This window comes from Salvia hispanica, chromosome 1, assembly GCF_029641045.1.
Source record: "Salvia hispanica isolate PSC_SH4W2 chromosome 1, Shi_PSC_v1, whole genome shotgun sequence".
NCBI lineage: Eukaryota > Viridiplantae > Streptophyta > Magnoliopsida > Lamiales > Lamiaceae > Salvia > Salvia hispanica.
The window spans coordinates 24,688,891-24,704,412 of NC_142692.1; the positions used below are offsets into that span (position 1 = coordinate 24,688,891).

The following is a 15,522-nucleotide window of genomic DNA, read 5'->3' on the forward strand; positions in this document are numbered from 1 at the left end:
GGTTTGTCCAAGAACATGCTTAAAAATTCGGTTTTTTAATTAATTCATCTAAAATGCTCCAACTAGAAAAGCATGCAACACGCTAGTTGGAACCCACCCGCCCTTAATTTATTTTTTTTGTTTTTTTTTTGGTAAAGCGCCCTTAATTTTTTTTAACAGTAGTAAGTGTTTTCTTTATCATTTTTCATAGTATTTCTTACATAAGTATCCAATTTTGAAAATTGCGAAACTATATTTTCTTTTCATTTATCGTTATGAAGATTAGTAAGGTTACACATTGCAAATTTTCGTAATATGTGGGCATTTAATAAAAAAAACAGAGTATACTATTTGCTATGGAACAATATAAAATATCTTAATTATTTAATGGGGCTTGTTTCATTAATTGCAGATTTGCTCCCGTTAAGGACTCTCAAGATTAAATATCCATTTTTTAAGCCCCCTTTTTCTGATTCTTTCCATCCAACAGGTATCCCACTAGCAATCCTATTATCAATAGTATCAAATTCTTTAATATCCACTTTATTTCTTTTTATTCTAATTCCCACTAATTCCATAAGATAATTTGTCTTCCTCTTGTCAAGCCTAGGTAAACCATTCACACATAGTTGACCAGTTACATACATAAGTGAGATGCCATTTAATTTTAACCGCCTAACTTAGTTTGTAAAGAAGAATTACTTTCTAAATAAATTTTTTAATGTTTGAAGTCTAAAGTCTTTATAGAGGGTTATTTTCACAGCTATGATGAATTTTTCGGTATATATACTTTTAAATTCAAGAGTATTTTTTTCTCCTTTTTTTGGGTCTAGCTAGCTTTTGGAAAAGAATGTACTATATACTAAAAGATGCTTAGGTTGATTACTATATGTAATCACTTTCTAATCATCATATATAATTCGTAATAATGAGGTTATGATGGTGGGAATACAGCTAAAAGGGGAATTTTGATCAAAAAGATTTTCTTCGAGGGAAGCTGCAAGAGCAGGTTCAATTTATGGAGACAGCTGACCTGACCTGCTACCAAAACATTTCATGTCCTCTCGTTCTTTATAATTTGTCACCATTTGATCCAACACGAATTTTAAGAAATGTAATAGAAAGTTTATTGAAAAAGTTAGAGGTACGTAGATCCTACTTTTATATATTAATTTTATAATAAAATGTGAGTGAGAATGAGTTAGTGGATAGTGAAGGTCACTACCAAAAAATAGTAAAAGTGAAATATGACAAATTTTTAGGGACAGACGAAAATGGAAATAAGTGATACTACCTCCGTCCTTGAAAATTTGTCCCATTTTTCTATTTCCGTCCGTCCTCCAAAATTTGTCTCATTTCACTTTTACCATTTTTGATAGTTGGACTTCATATTCCAGTAACTTATTCCTACTCACATTTTATTATAAAACTAATATATAAAAGTAGGATTCACAATCCACTAACTTTTTCAACTCACTTTCCATTACATTTCTTAAAACCCGTGTCGGGTCAAAGTGGGACAAATTTTGGAGGACGGAGGTAGTAAATTTTAAGGAATCAAAGGAAGTAATAATTAATCTATTAAAAAATATAGATAATCCACTTTATATTGCACAGAAATCCCTAAATTTTGATATGTTTGCATGATATCTTGATCTCAATTTTCTAATTAATAAACCTTACTCAAAGTTTAAATATTATATGAACAATAAATTATTAAATCTTAAATTTAAAAAGGAGACAAATTCACAGACGGAGATATGAGCTTCTAGAAATTAGAGGTACTATTATTTTTGAAAAATACGTTGTGATCTAATTTTTCTTCCCTTATTTATAGAATATTGACATACTTAATTAAAAATTTAAGGACATTTGGATGAAATGTTGTGATTCAATTTTATTTCCCTTATTTATAGAATATTGATATACTTATTTAGAAATTTAAGGATATTTGGACAGACCATTATTCCTAAAAGAATTATGACTCAATTAGAAACTACTAGTATTATAGTATGCTTACCAAATTTTTTTTGCTTTTTTCTATTTTACATTCATACTAAATCTGACTAATCATTTGATAGTTCAGATATTAACATATGATTCAGAGTTCAGACATTGAGTGTATTTCTTATTAGTTTAAGAAACATTTTAATTACGAGTGAACTTTCTTAGTCACCCAATATTTCGGATCTAATTATGTACGGGAAAGCTTCACAACCACAAGTGGACCTTTAGCCTTATTTTTGCTTTTATCATAAAATATGACTGGATATAAACAGACTCGAACTAAATCACAATTTCTTTTAACAAATGTTTTTTCGATAACCAATTATTTGGATTTTATCATTGTAGTGTTTCTATAAGTCGCAAGCATGATATTTTTTACTTAAATTTGAAGTCTTCATTTTACCACTTTAATATAGGCCTTCCTAGTAAAGTAGGAGTAGTATTCTACGTATTCCATTCTCTTCGATAGTATGATACTATTATTCAATCAATTAATCAGGAATTAGTTCCACAATCTTTTGGCCCTTGTTAGGTATACTAGCCCCAATAATTAGGAAATAATATTTGAAAAAAAAAAAATGTCGATGTGATGTTCGTATAATTTCTGGATATAGCTACTGCTTTAGACCATGTTATTTAATTTGTGAAATGTCAATTAAATAATTGTATACTCCTTCCGTCCCACATAATTTTACACATTTTGACCTGACACGAATTTTAAAAAATGTAATGGAAAGTGAGTTGAAATAGTTGGCGGGAGTCCTACTTTTAAAGTATTAGTTTTATAATAAAATGTGAGTAGGAATGAGTTAGTGGAATATGGGGTCCGCTACTAAAAATGGTAAAAGTAAAATGGATAAAATTATATGGGACGATCCAAAATGGAATATTGGATAAAATTATGTGGAATGGAGGGAGTACTTTTTACTCAACCTAAACACATTTCGATAGGCATACTTTAGCACAAACAAGAGTACAAGAAAATGTGGGAGCTTCCATCTCTCAGGCACAAGTGTGAGGCCTTGGGAGATTGGCTCCTGTCAGGACAGTGGGTTGAAGGCCTTCTCTCTAACGGGCCGCTGTGTACCCTGATTGAACCCCCTCACAAACTGTCGGGCCGGGATGTGGGGACGGCCAGGGTGACCGCATCACCTTTTTGCTACAAGAGTACAAGAAAATGAAATGTCATAGAAAATCACATGCACCTCTGTTCTCAACTTGAGTTTTTAATTGTTTATTTTGCCTCCCCATTTTACGAGTCATAATAGAGTAATTATGAGTTAGTACAATAAAATACAGTATGATATCCTTGATTCAACATCATGTGTAGTTTACGAGATTTAAATACAATCGTCTGAAATTAAATGTTTAGGCCCCACCAATTAAATAATGAAGGTGCTTACTTTGTAATTTGGTGTTAATGATGGTTAAAAAACTAATTAAGTGCGTACCAATAATCTTGATAGACCACCTGCCTCTTCCCTTTACACCTATCTTGATAGAAATTATTGAATCTTTAGATTTTTGCTTTTCCTCCACCACATGCTTACTATCCACCCCCTCCATAATTGACATTTTTGTCTTCTTCTTTCAATTCATCTACTATCAACTCTTTTTAATAATTCTTTAAATTACTTTTCCTCGAATTGTTTATGGTATGTTAGCCAGTAATATTTGAACTTATCCCTAATTAGTTGGGTGAATTGAGCACACATGTTTTAATTTGGAGATTAAAGCTTAAAACCAACCAACCTTAAGTTAAAACAATAGTGTCTGTCACAGGCTCACGGAGGATTCTAAAACCAAAAACATTATCTCAACATAATTAACAATAATTAAACAGAATCAGAACCACGCACGTGTATATCACATTGTCTGATTTTAACCATGAATATCAATTTCTTTTAGTCAAGCATTAATGCCGATATTGAAAACGACCTATCCAAACATTAGTTAACTGTAATATCATATCTAGCTATCAATTTATATATACTTACGTCTCTCATATGCTTTCTATTTTATGTGAGTTTTTATCAGGTAATATTAACGGTTGGGCATCGTCGATAAATCATGCAATAATATTAAATTAATTGCATCGAATTGAATGAAATAATATTAAATTAATTGCATCGAATTGAATGTGATCACGAAACTATGTTTGGATATCAAGTCTATATTTAAAACTGCGAAAATGACATTCACACGCGCCGCATGTCAAAATTGAAATATGGTTGGAAACTAAATAATTTTTTAGTCTAGCTATATATCTCGTGTCTTATCAAATAAATAAATAAATTATGATATCATCATGGTAGGCAGTTCTCTTTCAAGCTCTCTATAAAAGATATTTAACGTTTCAAATAGTCATTCACATTACCGTTGCTTCATAAATTAAGATAAGGATTTAACTAATACACACTTTTTTCCTAATATAGCTTGCACTTTTTACTAGTGTAGCTATTAATCCCAAAATTGATAGTGACATGTTTCTCTTTTTTGTAGAGGAGATCAATTGGTAGTGATATGTTCTTTTAACTAATGAATGTAAGATATTAGTTTAAATATTGCAATGGTATCACGTTTGAACCCAATGCCAAATTCTTATAATATCTCATATCACTTGCTTACATGTTTTACATTTTATGATTGATAAAAAAAAATTATTTGAGATTTCTGTAATCTGATCACATTTTTAATGGGATAAAAATCAAGTAAAATTATCTTAAATGATGGAGTAGTAGTAAGTTATTGCAGAACTCCACTCCATCAAAATAAACACAAGATTAAGTACCTATACTATTTTAATCCTCAAAAGTAAATGCTGAACCTAATTTGTATTTAAGTATTTAGATCTCTTTCCAGCAATATTCCTAATATCACGGAATATTTTCCAGCCGTGAATGATGACTGGAGAAAACATAAAATTTGAGATCCCACAAGTAGTGTGGATGCCACTAAGGAAGTACGGATGCTGAAGCAAATGCTGCAATATACTTATGCACACTACTACTATATATATTCAACTAGATTTATGATGATTTTCTAAAAATATTTGGAAAATAATTCATCCAAAACCTGTTCATAAACAAAATGTTACGCCTTAAATTTTTAATATTATAGTAGTAGGGTAGTGATAAAATGCAAACTTGTATATTGTACAAACTCAAAACTCTTCAACACAGCTTCAACACTAATTCAATATAATATCAACACAGTGTAAAATTTCAAGATTTTAATGTCAACACAGTATCAACACAATATCAACACAACATCAATCATTGACTACCGTTGAAATTTTGTTGGCATTTTCCTGTTGATGCTTTTTTGTGATCTATTGACATTTTTCAATGGTCCAGATCATAGTTTTGAATTTGTACAATATTTATAGTTTTCATTTGATCACATTCCTATAGTAGTATATGTTACTTGTAGCCAATCACTGATACCCTATGTACTAAAATAAATAATTAATCGATTTTAATCAAACAATAGGGACAAATGATCGCCCACCGACTAACATAAAATAAATTATGAAAAGGAGTAACTGAATTAGTTACACGCCTTCACTATCTAATTCGTCTATCACCTAAAAAAATAAATAAATTATGCACTACTGCTATGTTTGTGTGTTGATCTAGCGGTAGAATGATTAATGTTCAATATCAAAATCTTCATGCTATGTTTGTGTGTTGACCTAGCGATAGAATGATTAATGTTCAATATCAAAATCTTCAGTTCCGAGTTGATCGTAATGAATTTAATAGGTGAGTGGTTGATGGGATTAACAACTCATTTTGTAGTGTAGTAGTGAAGATGGAACTATTCAAAGTTTAAACTCGGGTAAGTTTGGTCTCCAATTGTATGAAAAGAAAAGGAATAGCAATAGTGCATGTGTTTCTGTTTGAGGTTATAAAGACAGATCCCCTAATTTTGACGAATTTTGCCTCTTCTTTTTGATACCTCAATTGGTCTCTTCTTGTTTCACCTTTTCCCCAATAAAGTGTTAGAACCAAGCAAGGACTGAGAGAATAAATGAAGAAAGAATATGAAGGGCGTGCGGTGCCAAATAATGGCGATGTATTGCTTTTGTGTGATTACAACAACTCTACCGTATTCACACACACACCTTTATATATGTACTATCAACTTCTCATGTCTTTCCTACTTCCATCTTTTATCTCACACTCCTTCCACTTTGTTTTATTATTTTTTTTAAATATGCCTTTCATGATTCGTCTCAACTTACATCATTCTTTCCCAACATTTTCTTTTATCTAGTTTTACCAATACAATATGTATCTACATTTGCCAAGCATCTTCTTTTTTAAATTTTAATCTCATTTCTGATTGACTATATTATTTTTAATAATTATCGTAAGAGTGTTGTATAAGTTAAAAAGAACACTAATAATTATGTTTTGCAGACGAGAGAGGGGAATAAGAACGTACTACATCCAATCAAGTATCCACTAAATTTTGTCCATAACTCTTCGTCGTTGGGACTGGATCCTCTGCAGTTGAGAGGAATCACAGCACCATGCTGTGATAAGGGACGACGTCGTTTTGCTCTTTCTTGCTGTGTTTTTTTCCTTTTTACCAAGGGTTTAGTTCTATATGGAGTACTTATTAGTGATAGTACTAGTTAATTAACAATTCTTAATAACTAGAACTAATAAAAGACGCCGCATTTTTTATGTGTTTGTATAATACTAGCAGTAGTATTTTGTCATGATTATATATGTCTACAGTATTTAATTTTAATCAACAATTTTACAAAATTTGTTTATAATAGAAAAATGCAAGTTTGAAAATTAGTTTCTTTTAATATACCAAAAATACTAATCTGAAATAAAATTTAATACATTAAAATCATAGCAAAATAATTTTTAAACATTCACTATTCTAACATATGGACTTCTACTCCTATTGGTTTAACAAATTTATTTATTTTCCAAAGTTCTATAACCAAATTAAAATAAGTGTTTAGTAAAAAAATAATTTTTTCTTTGAGCAATTAAATAATTATTTATACATGTAAAACGTAAATAATGTAAATTATACACACTAGTAATGTACATTTCATGTATATAATGTACTATCTCTAATAATGTAGACATAATTATATTTTACATTATACGGGATAATACATTATAAGTACATAAACTGTATATTAAACGACATAAAATGCTATGGTTTGATGTTTGACGAAAGATAGGATTTTGATATGAATAAAGATGGGATCCCCTAATTCTCCGTCCGCGAATAGGAGTTTTGTTTTTCCATTTTAGTCTGTCTGCGAATAGGAGTTTCAGTTCATAATTACTATAAAATTTCAAATTCGCGGACAGAGGGAGTATACAATTTAACTCCTAATTCCATAATTTTTTTAAATTCCAAATTCAATTTATTTTAGTTTTTTGATAATAATAGTATTATGCAAATTTTATTAAACTAACTTTTGTTTTGTTGTTACAAAAATATAATAAAAAAAATTTAATTATCAAAGAAATGGAAGTATAAAAAAGGAAGAAAAGAAACGAATAAAAAAAGAATGTGGTGTCTTTTACTATTATTATACTGAAGTTGCAGAACTAAAGGTAAGAAAGGAAAAAGCATTTGGAAAAAAAGGAAATAAAACGCAGCAAGAAAGAGCAGAAACGACGTCGTCCCTTCGCACAGCATGGTGCTGTGATTCCTCTCCACTGCAGAGGATCCAGTCCCCTTCGTCGTTAGCCTATTTGTCATCTAATACATACACCACACGTTTCCACCTTCTATCCATTATTATGTACGTAAGATTTAAGTTGATACAAAAATATCACAGAATATTACTCCTATTAATATTTAATGATCAAGGATTTACAAATTACAGCACCTGGATTACTAAATTTTGTCACGGCATCAGTGGATTCCATTACATCTGCAGCCCTGGATTTCAGTTATTGAAATTTTTAGAATCTTTCTACCTAGTATCGTCATACTTTTAAAATCTTGGATTTTTAATGAATAAATTTTAGTCTTTAAAGGAAGCGTGGGTCTTTGCGTTGTGGGAAACAACTTATTATCATAGTTTAATTAAGATAAGAAAATTATTAAAATTTCAAAATTAGTACTATATTCTATTAATGATTCATAATGATAAAATGCAAACTCTAAATATTGTACAAACTACAAACTATAATCTGGACAACCAGAAAATGTCAATAAACGACAAAATAACAGCTACAGAAAATTTCAACACAATATTAATACAGCATCAACCGTTGACACTGTGTTCACATTTTCTGTTGATGTTATTTAGTAATCTGTTGACATTTTCTGACGGTTCAGATCATAGTTTGGAGTTTGTACAATATTTAGAGTTTGCAAATGATCACATTCCTTCTATTAAAAGTCATAAAATATACTGAAATCCTAAAATTGCATTTGATTGAAAATGATAAAGTACATAATCTAAAATGTATAATATGTTGTTATTGCCAATGTTTGCCCAAATGTATTCAACTAGATCTTGTTGGAGTACGTCATTGGTGGCAGAATCATATGACGACTTCTGACTGCGTAGTTAGCCGCTGAACGGAGCTTGACGACCCAGAGCATCTTCGTCGAACCAATTAATCATGTTTGGTCCTTTAGTGACTCCTCAACAAAGTAATCCTTCACGGGCCTTTCCGCAAAGTGTTCTCGCTCACGATGAATCTATCACCTAGTTTTTGGTTTAGTTATCTGAGAATTCACATAATGACATAAGTATTGATCATGAGCTCATTGAACAATCACAATAAGATTGTTAACCTCATCGGGTTTGGATGGGGGACTGTGCTAAAAGCCACATCAGGGGGTGTTGTTCCAAACAATCAATTATTTTATATTAAATAAAATTAATATTTTAATATTATTTTTTATGAATAAAATATGTGTGTATTTGAGCACAGCACCCCTTGCTGTGACTTTTAGCACAACAGGGGATCCGGATCCAACCTCATCCTCCAATGAATTGTTCTCATTGCTGGCATTCATACATGTATTGAAAGGAAAATATTGAAAATTGAGATGATTGGCGAAAGATGTGAGCATTGAATTTGGCTAAAGAGATATTTATATACTAGATGTAGATGGTATTGGGAGATTAAAAAATGTAAAATTTATAAAAAAAAATTAGGTCAAAATCCATTGAGTAGTGGATATATACTGAAGCAAGAAACTTGGAGGGTACTATTCTCCATGTGTTATGCACAAAATGCTGTGTTCAATAAGTTTCCTTGCAACTGTGGAAAACTAATGAAGTGAAATTGACCATTAGTAAAATGAAGAAAAAGATACTCCTAATACTCCCTTTGTTTAAGCCTAAGTGAGATATTTCATTTTTCAAATGTTTTAGAAAAATAATACTTGAAGAAAAAATAAAATAAAAAAGAGAATAAGATAAAAGAAAGTATAAAAAAGTAAAGAAAGTGTGAAAAAGTAAAAAAACTATATCTTCCATATTATTATTTCTATTACTTTAGTCTCAACTTTAAAAGAGAGGGTGAAAAAGGGGTTAAGCGCGGCGGATTTATAGGAGACAGACAGACATTGAGGAATAGTTTGATGATGGATTTTCACTCAAGCGTGGACCTCAAGCCTCACATTATACACCGTCAAAACTGCAAATTTTAACATTTGTTTAACCAAAATTACTACTCCTCCATCTTGCTTTGGAATTGGAATCTGTGTTTGGTCAAAAACCCAATCTCAAGTTCACATACAGTATTATTTGTCGGGTGCCACCTTAGCATCCCTATCATCTGTCAATTTGATGTCACTTGTGCGTGTGTTCCTATTTTTACCTGACGCTGTAAAAACACAACTCCTACATTTCACCAATAAAGCCATCCGAATAGAGATTGAGAAAAATTGTCCCATCATTTGCAGGCGTTGAACAAAAAATAATAAATAGTAATTTTAATAATAGCAGTGTAGGAGTAAATAAAGAATGAGAGAAGAGGAGTGGAGATGGAGTGAAAGTTGAAACTCACACTCACACCATCTCAAACTCTCCCTCTATTAAATCCCCAAACACCACACCCACATCCTCAGCTGCTGCTATTCCTTCTCCAACTCAACTACAACAAAACCACATCCCCACCATGGAAGTTGAGGCCACCGCCGCCGACCCGGAGAAGCCCGCCTCGCCTCCGCCGGTTGCGCTCAAGGACCTCTTCCGCTTCGCCGATGGATTGGATTACGCTCTCATGGGAATCGGCTCAGTTGGCGCGATTGTCCATGGCAGCTCCCTCCCTCTGTTTCTCAGATTCTTCGCTGATCTCGTTAATTCTTTCGGCTCCACTGCCAACGATGTTGATAAGATGACGCACCAAGTTTTGAAGGTCCCAGATTTTCCACTTTGTATTTCTGAATATCGACAAATGCTACTTACATTATTATTCCTTTCTTGCTGGTTTTCAGTATGCGTTTTACTTTCTTGTGGTTGGAGCTGCGATATGGGCGTCTTCCTGGGCAGGTGAGATTTTCCCATCTTTCTCATTTTATCTATTAAAAATACTAGATTGGTAAATGGATGAGTTTGCAGAAATATCGTGCTGGATGTGGACTGGTGAGAGGCAGTCCACTAAGATGAGGATCAAGTATTTGGAGGCGGCTTTGAACCAAGACATTCAATTCTTCGACACACAGGTGAGGACATCCGATGTTGTTTTCGCCATCAACACCGACGCCGTCATGGTCCAAGATGCCATTAGTGAAAAGGTGAAAAAAAAAGGATCTTTTTCCGCGTGTGACTGTTAAAAAAAAGTTAGTCGTCCAGTTCTTGATTCGGCATTTTGTGATTGTTTTTTTGGGCAGTTGGGGAATTTCTTGCACTACATGGCTACGTTTGTTTCTGGATTTGTGGTGGGGTTCACCGCGGCGTGGCAGCTAGCTCTTGTCACGCTCGCCGTGGTTCCCCTCATCGCCGTGATCGGAGGCATCCACGCCACCACGCTCTCCAAGCTCTCCGCCAAGAGCCAGGATGCTCTGTCGGAAGCAGGAAACATCGCTGAACAGGTGAAATATTCATGATTAATTATAGTCTATGATGAAGGTTGGATTGGCCTATTGACTAATGTTATATTGCAGACTATAGCTCAAATTCGGACAGTATTGGCGTACGTGGGAGAGTCGAGGGCATTGCAGTCGTATTCAGCAGCGTTGAGAGTTGCTCAGAGGCTCGGATACAAGATTGGATTGGCCAAAGGGTTGGGACTTGGAGCTACTTATTTCACTGTTTTCTGCTGCTATGCCCTTCTGCTCTGGTATGGAGGCTACTTGGTTAGGCACCATTATACTAATGGAGGTCTTGCTATTGCAACCATGTTTGCTGTCATGATTGGTGGCCTGTATGTTCATTACTCCTATCTGTTTTTTCAAAATCATATTGTTTTGGACTTAATACATTTCTTTCATTTCATAGTGCTTTGGGGCAATCTGCTCCCAGCATGGCTGCATTTGCAAAGGCAAGAATTGCAGCTGCTAAAATCTTCCGAGTGATAGACCATAAGCCGGGCGTCGTCTCAGACAGTGAATCCGGCCTGGAGTTGGAAGCCGTAACCGGAAAATTGGAGCTCAAAAATGTTGATTTCTGCTACCCTTCAAGGCCAGAAACTCAAATACTTAACAATTTCAGTCTCACTGTTTCCGCTGGGAAAACAATAGCCCTTGTCGGAAGCAGTGGCTCGGGTAAAAGCACGGTGGTGTCCCTCATCGAGAGATTCTATGATCCCTCCTCAGGTGATTATCACCATCCCATATCCTTCCTCGTTGTTATTTCAATCAAGGGGTGGTTAATAATCGCGTATTTTTGCAGGGCAAGTGCTGCTAGACGGTCATGACATAACAACGTTGAAGTTGAGATGGCTGAGGCAGCAGATTGGGCTGGTGAGCCAAGAGCCTGCTCTGTTTGCCACAACCATCAAAGAAAACATACTGTTGGGCAGAGGGGATGCAAGTTTAGTCCAGATTGAAGAGGCTGCGCGAGTTGCCAATGCACATTCATTCATTGCAAAGCTCCCGGATGGCTATGACACTCAGGTTAGATTGTGATGTTCTTGCATCACATTAATATTTGGCTTGCACTTCAATTATGATTGCTTATGGTGTACCTACTCATCAATGCTGGATTGATTTGGAGAGAGACCTAACAACACGTTAGTTAGATATCTAGACTTTGTTTTTGGGCCCTCTGCTCAAATCTTCGCCATGTTCACTTCACCTTAAATGTTCATCAACTTCACATGCTGCATTAAAAAAAGGCATGGATCTCACACACTGCCGCGGACTAAATGGGATTGTTTGGTCAACAATCAAACCTAAACATTTTCTATTAAAGTCAAAAGTGTGGAAATGTTTGGTCATGCATTAAAAATAAAAGGTAACATGGTTTGCAGTAACAATGCATGTGCAGAGTATTGGTGGGTTTCTACTTTCTATTCATTCTTGAATTTCTCTAATTATTGGGAAATGGTCAAACCAGAGGATCAAGAATTAATGCCCCTAAACTAGGATAACACGAGGAGAAAGAAATACTATATTTTTTTGAGTAAGAACTACTAAGAGTGGGATGTCAAATGAGATATAAGGACTTTGCATTTGATGTTTGTTGCCTAAAAAATGAACAAAACAACAGTTCACAAATGGCCAATTTCAAGAAAGTTAAATTTCATTAATAAGAAAATCTAGTTATCTCTTCTTGTTTTGATGCACTTGGATGGTGGCAGGTCGGGGAGAGAGGGGTCCAGCTGTCGGGCGGGCAGAAGCAGAGAATAGCTATAGCAAGGGCAATGCTCAAGAATCCAGCCATCTTGCTCTTGGATGAAGCAACCAGTGCATTAGATTCCGAGTCGGAGAAGCTAGTGCAAGAGGCCCTTGACCGTTTCATGATTGGAAGGACTACTCTAGTTATCGCCCATCGCCTCTCCACCATCCGAAAATCTGACCTTGTTGCTGTGTTGCAGCAAGGCAGTGTCACTGAAATCGGGAATCACGATGAGCTCTTAGCCAGGGGAGAAAGCGGCATCTACGCCAAGCTAATCAGAATGCAAGAAGCAGCAGCTAATGAAGCGGCTCTCAATAATGCCAGGAAGAGCAGTGCAAGGTATTAAAATGTCAAGTTTTGATTGGATTAAGATTTACTAGTATTTATGTGGTTTGATTCCTCTGCAGGCCTTCTAGTGCGAGGAACTCGGTGAGCTCGCCAATAATCACTAGAAATTCGTCCTATGGAAGATCGCCTTACTCGAGAAGACTGTCCGACTTCTCCACCTCGGACTTTAGCCTCTCCTTAGATGCTGGATACCCTAACTATCGCCATGAAAAGCTTGCGTTTAAGGAGCAAGCAAGCTCATTCTTGCGTCTTGCAAAGATGAATTCACCCGAGTGGAGTTATGCCTTGTTTGGCTCGATAGGCTCAGTCGTCTGTGGCACTCTCAGTGCATTCTTTGCGTATGTGCTGAGTGCTGTTCTTAGTGTCTACTACAGCCCGAATCATGCCTACATGATAAGGGAGATCGCAAAATACTGCTACCTCTTGATTGGTGTGTCGTCAGCCGCCCTCATTTTCAACACAATGCAGCATTACTTCTGGGATAGAGTCGGGGAGAACTTGACAAAACGTGTCAGGGAGAAGATGCTGGCTGCAGTCGTGAAGAACGAAATGGCGTGGTTCGATCAGGAAGAGAATGAGAGCTCGAGAGTTGCAGCTAGGCTAGCTCTGGATGCGAACAATGTTAGGTCTGCAATTGGAGACAGGATTTCTGTTATAATGCAGAATTCTGCTCTCATGCTTGTTGCCTGCACTGCTGGCTTCGTGTTGCAGTGGCGCCTCGCCCTCGTCCTCGTTGCTGTCTTCCCCATCGTCGTTGCAGCAACTGTTTTACAGGTACAAGTAGATTTATTCATAGTTAAAAGTCATACATTAGTAACAAAAAAAAGTGCTAACTTTTAGCTTTTTGGGGGTAAACAGAAAATGTTCATGAATGGATTCTCCGGTGACTTGGAAGCTTCGCACGCTAAAGCGACGCAGCTGGCCGGGGAGGCTGTAGCCAATGTGAGAACCGTTGCAGCATTCAATTCGGAAGAGAAGATCGTCGGCCTATTCAGCTTGAGCCTCAACACTCCCCTAAGGCGTTGCTTTTGGAAGGGGCAGATAGCTGGGAGTGGCTATGGCATTGCTCAGTTCTTGCTCTACGCCTCCTACGCGTTAGGCCTGTGGTACGCTTCTTGGCTGGTGAAGCATGGCATCTCTGACTTCTCGAAGACGATACGTGTCTTTATGGTGCTGATGGTCTCCGCCAATGGCGCTGCTGAGACGCTCACCCTCGCCCCCGATTTCATCAAGGGAGGCCGCGCAATGCGGTCCGTGTTTGAGCTCCTAGACCGCAAGACCGAGATAGAACCAGACGACCAAGACGCCATCACTGTCCCTGATAAGCTCCGTGGCGAGGTTGAATTCAAGCACGTGGACTTCGCATACCCTACGAGACCCGATGTGTCAGTCTTCCGCGACCTGAACCTCCGTGCTCGGGCAGGGAAGACCTTGGCCCTTGTCGGCCCGAGTGGCTGTGGGAAGAGCTCAGTGATCGCCCTGATACAGAGATTCTATGAGCCTTCGTCCGGTCGCGTGATGATCGATGGGAAGGATATAAGGAAGTATAATCTAAAGTCATTGAGGAGACACATAGCTGTGGTGCCGCAAGAGCCGTGCCTCTTTGGGGCAACGATCTACGAGAACATCGCCTACGGGCACGAAGCAGCAACGGAGGCAGAAATAATAGAGGCAGCAACGCTGGCAAATGCGCACAAGTTCATATCGTCGTTGCCAGAGGGGTACAAGACGTATGCTGGGGAGAGAGGGGTGCAGCTGTCGGGGGGGCAGAAGCAGCGGGTGGCCCTGGCTCGGGCATTCCTGAGGAAGGCGGAGGTGATGCTGCTGGACGAGGCGACGAGTGCGCTGGATGCGGAGTCGGAGAGATGCATACAGGAGGCACTGGAGCGGGCGTGTGGAGGGAAGACGACGATTGTGGTGGCGCATAGGCTGACCACGATCAGAAGCGCGCACGTGATAGCGGTGCTGGATGATGGCAAGGTGGCGGAGCAGGGGTCGCATTCGCATCTGTTGAAGAACTGCCCGGAGGGGGTGTATGCGCGGATGATACAGCTGCAGAGATTGGGGAATGCTTCCACTTCTTCAACGCAGTCAGCGATTTGTATGTAGCCTTGTTTTGTTTATATATTGTGGATTATCTAATTATAGCCTTAAAAAACTGGTCTTACAAATGTGGCCTTCAATCAAACATTAATCGACCTACCTCTCTCATAACTCATAACCCAACACCCAACACCCAACACTTTGGTGTTGGTGAACCGAAACAGAAAACAATTACAACAACTCCTAAAAATAATACTCACCACCAGTATACTAAAGAAATTCTTACTTGAGAGAATTCAAATTTCGCCATGGCTAACTTTCATGTTAAGAATCTGTACAAAAGAAGTTGACAG

General features: G+C 36.6%; 1 protein-coding gene across 1 annotated transcript; it reads left to right on the top strand.

Annotated features, from left to right (window-relative positions):
* Positions 1 to 9,906: 9,906 nt before the first annotated feature.
* On the top strand, positions 9,907 to 15,314 carry ABCB1 (ATP binding cassette subfamily B1). The gene is made up of 10 exons (XM_048122702.2): positions 9,907 to 10,355; positions 10,435 to 10,489; positions 10,559 to 10,734; positions 10,831 to 11,031; positions 11,104 to 11,363; positions 11,438 to 11,754; positions 11,831 to 12,054; positions 12,741 to 13,117; positions 13,186 to 13,900; positions 13,985 to 15,314. The coding sequence occupies exons 1-10, from the start codon at positions 10,116 to 10,118 to the stop codon at positions 15,233 to 15,235; spliced, it is 3,816 nt and encodes a 1,271-aa protein (XP_047978659.2). The 5' UTR covers positions 9,907 to 10,115; the 3' UTR covers positions 15,236 to 15,314.
* Positions 15,315 to 15,522: the final 208 nt, after the last annotated feature.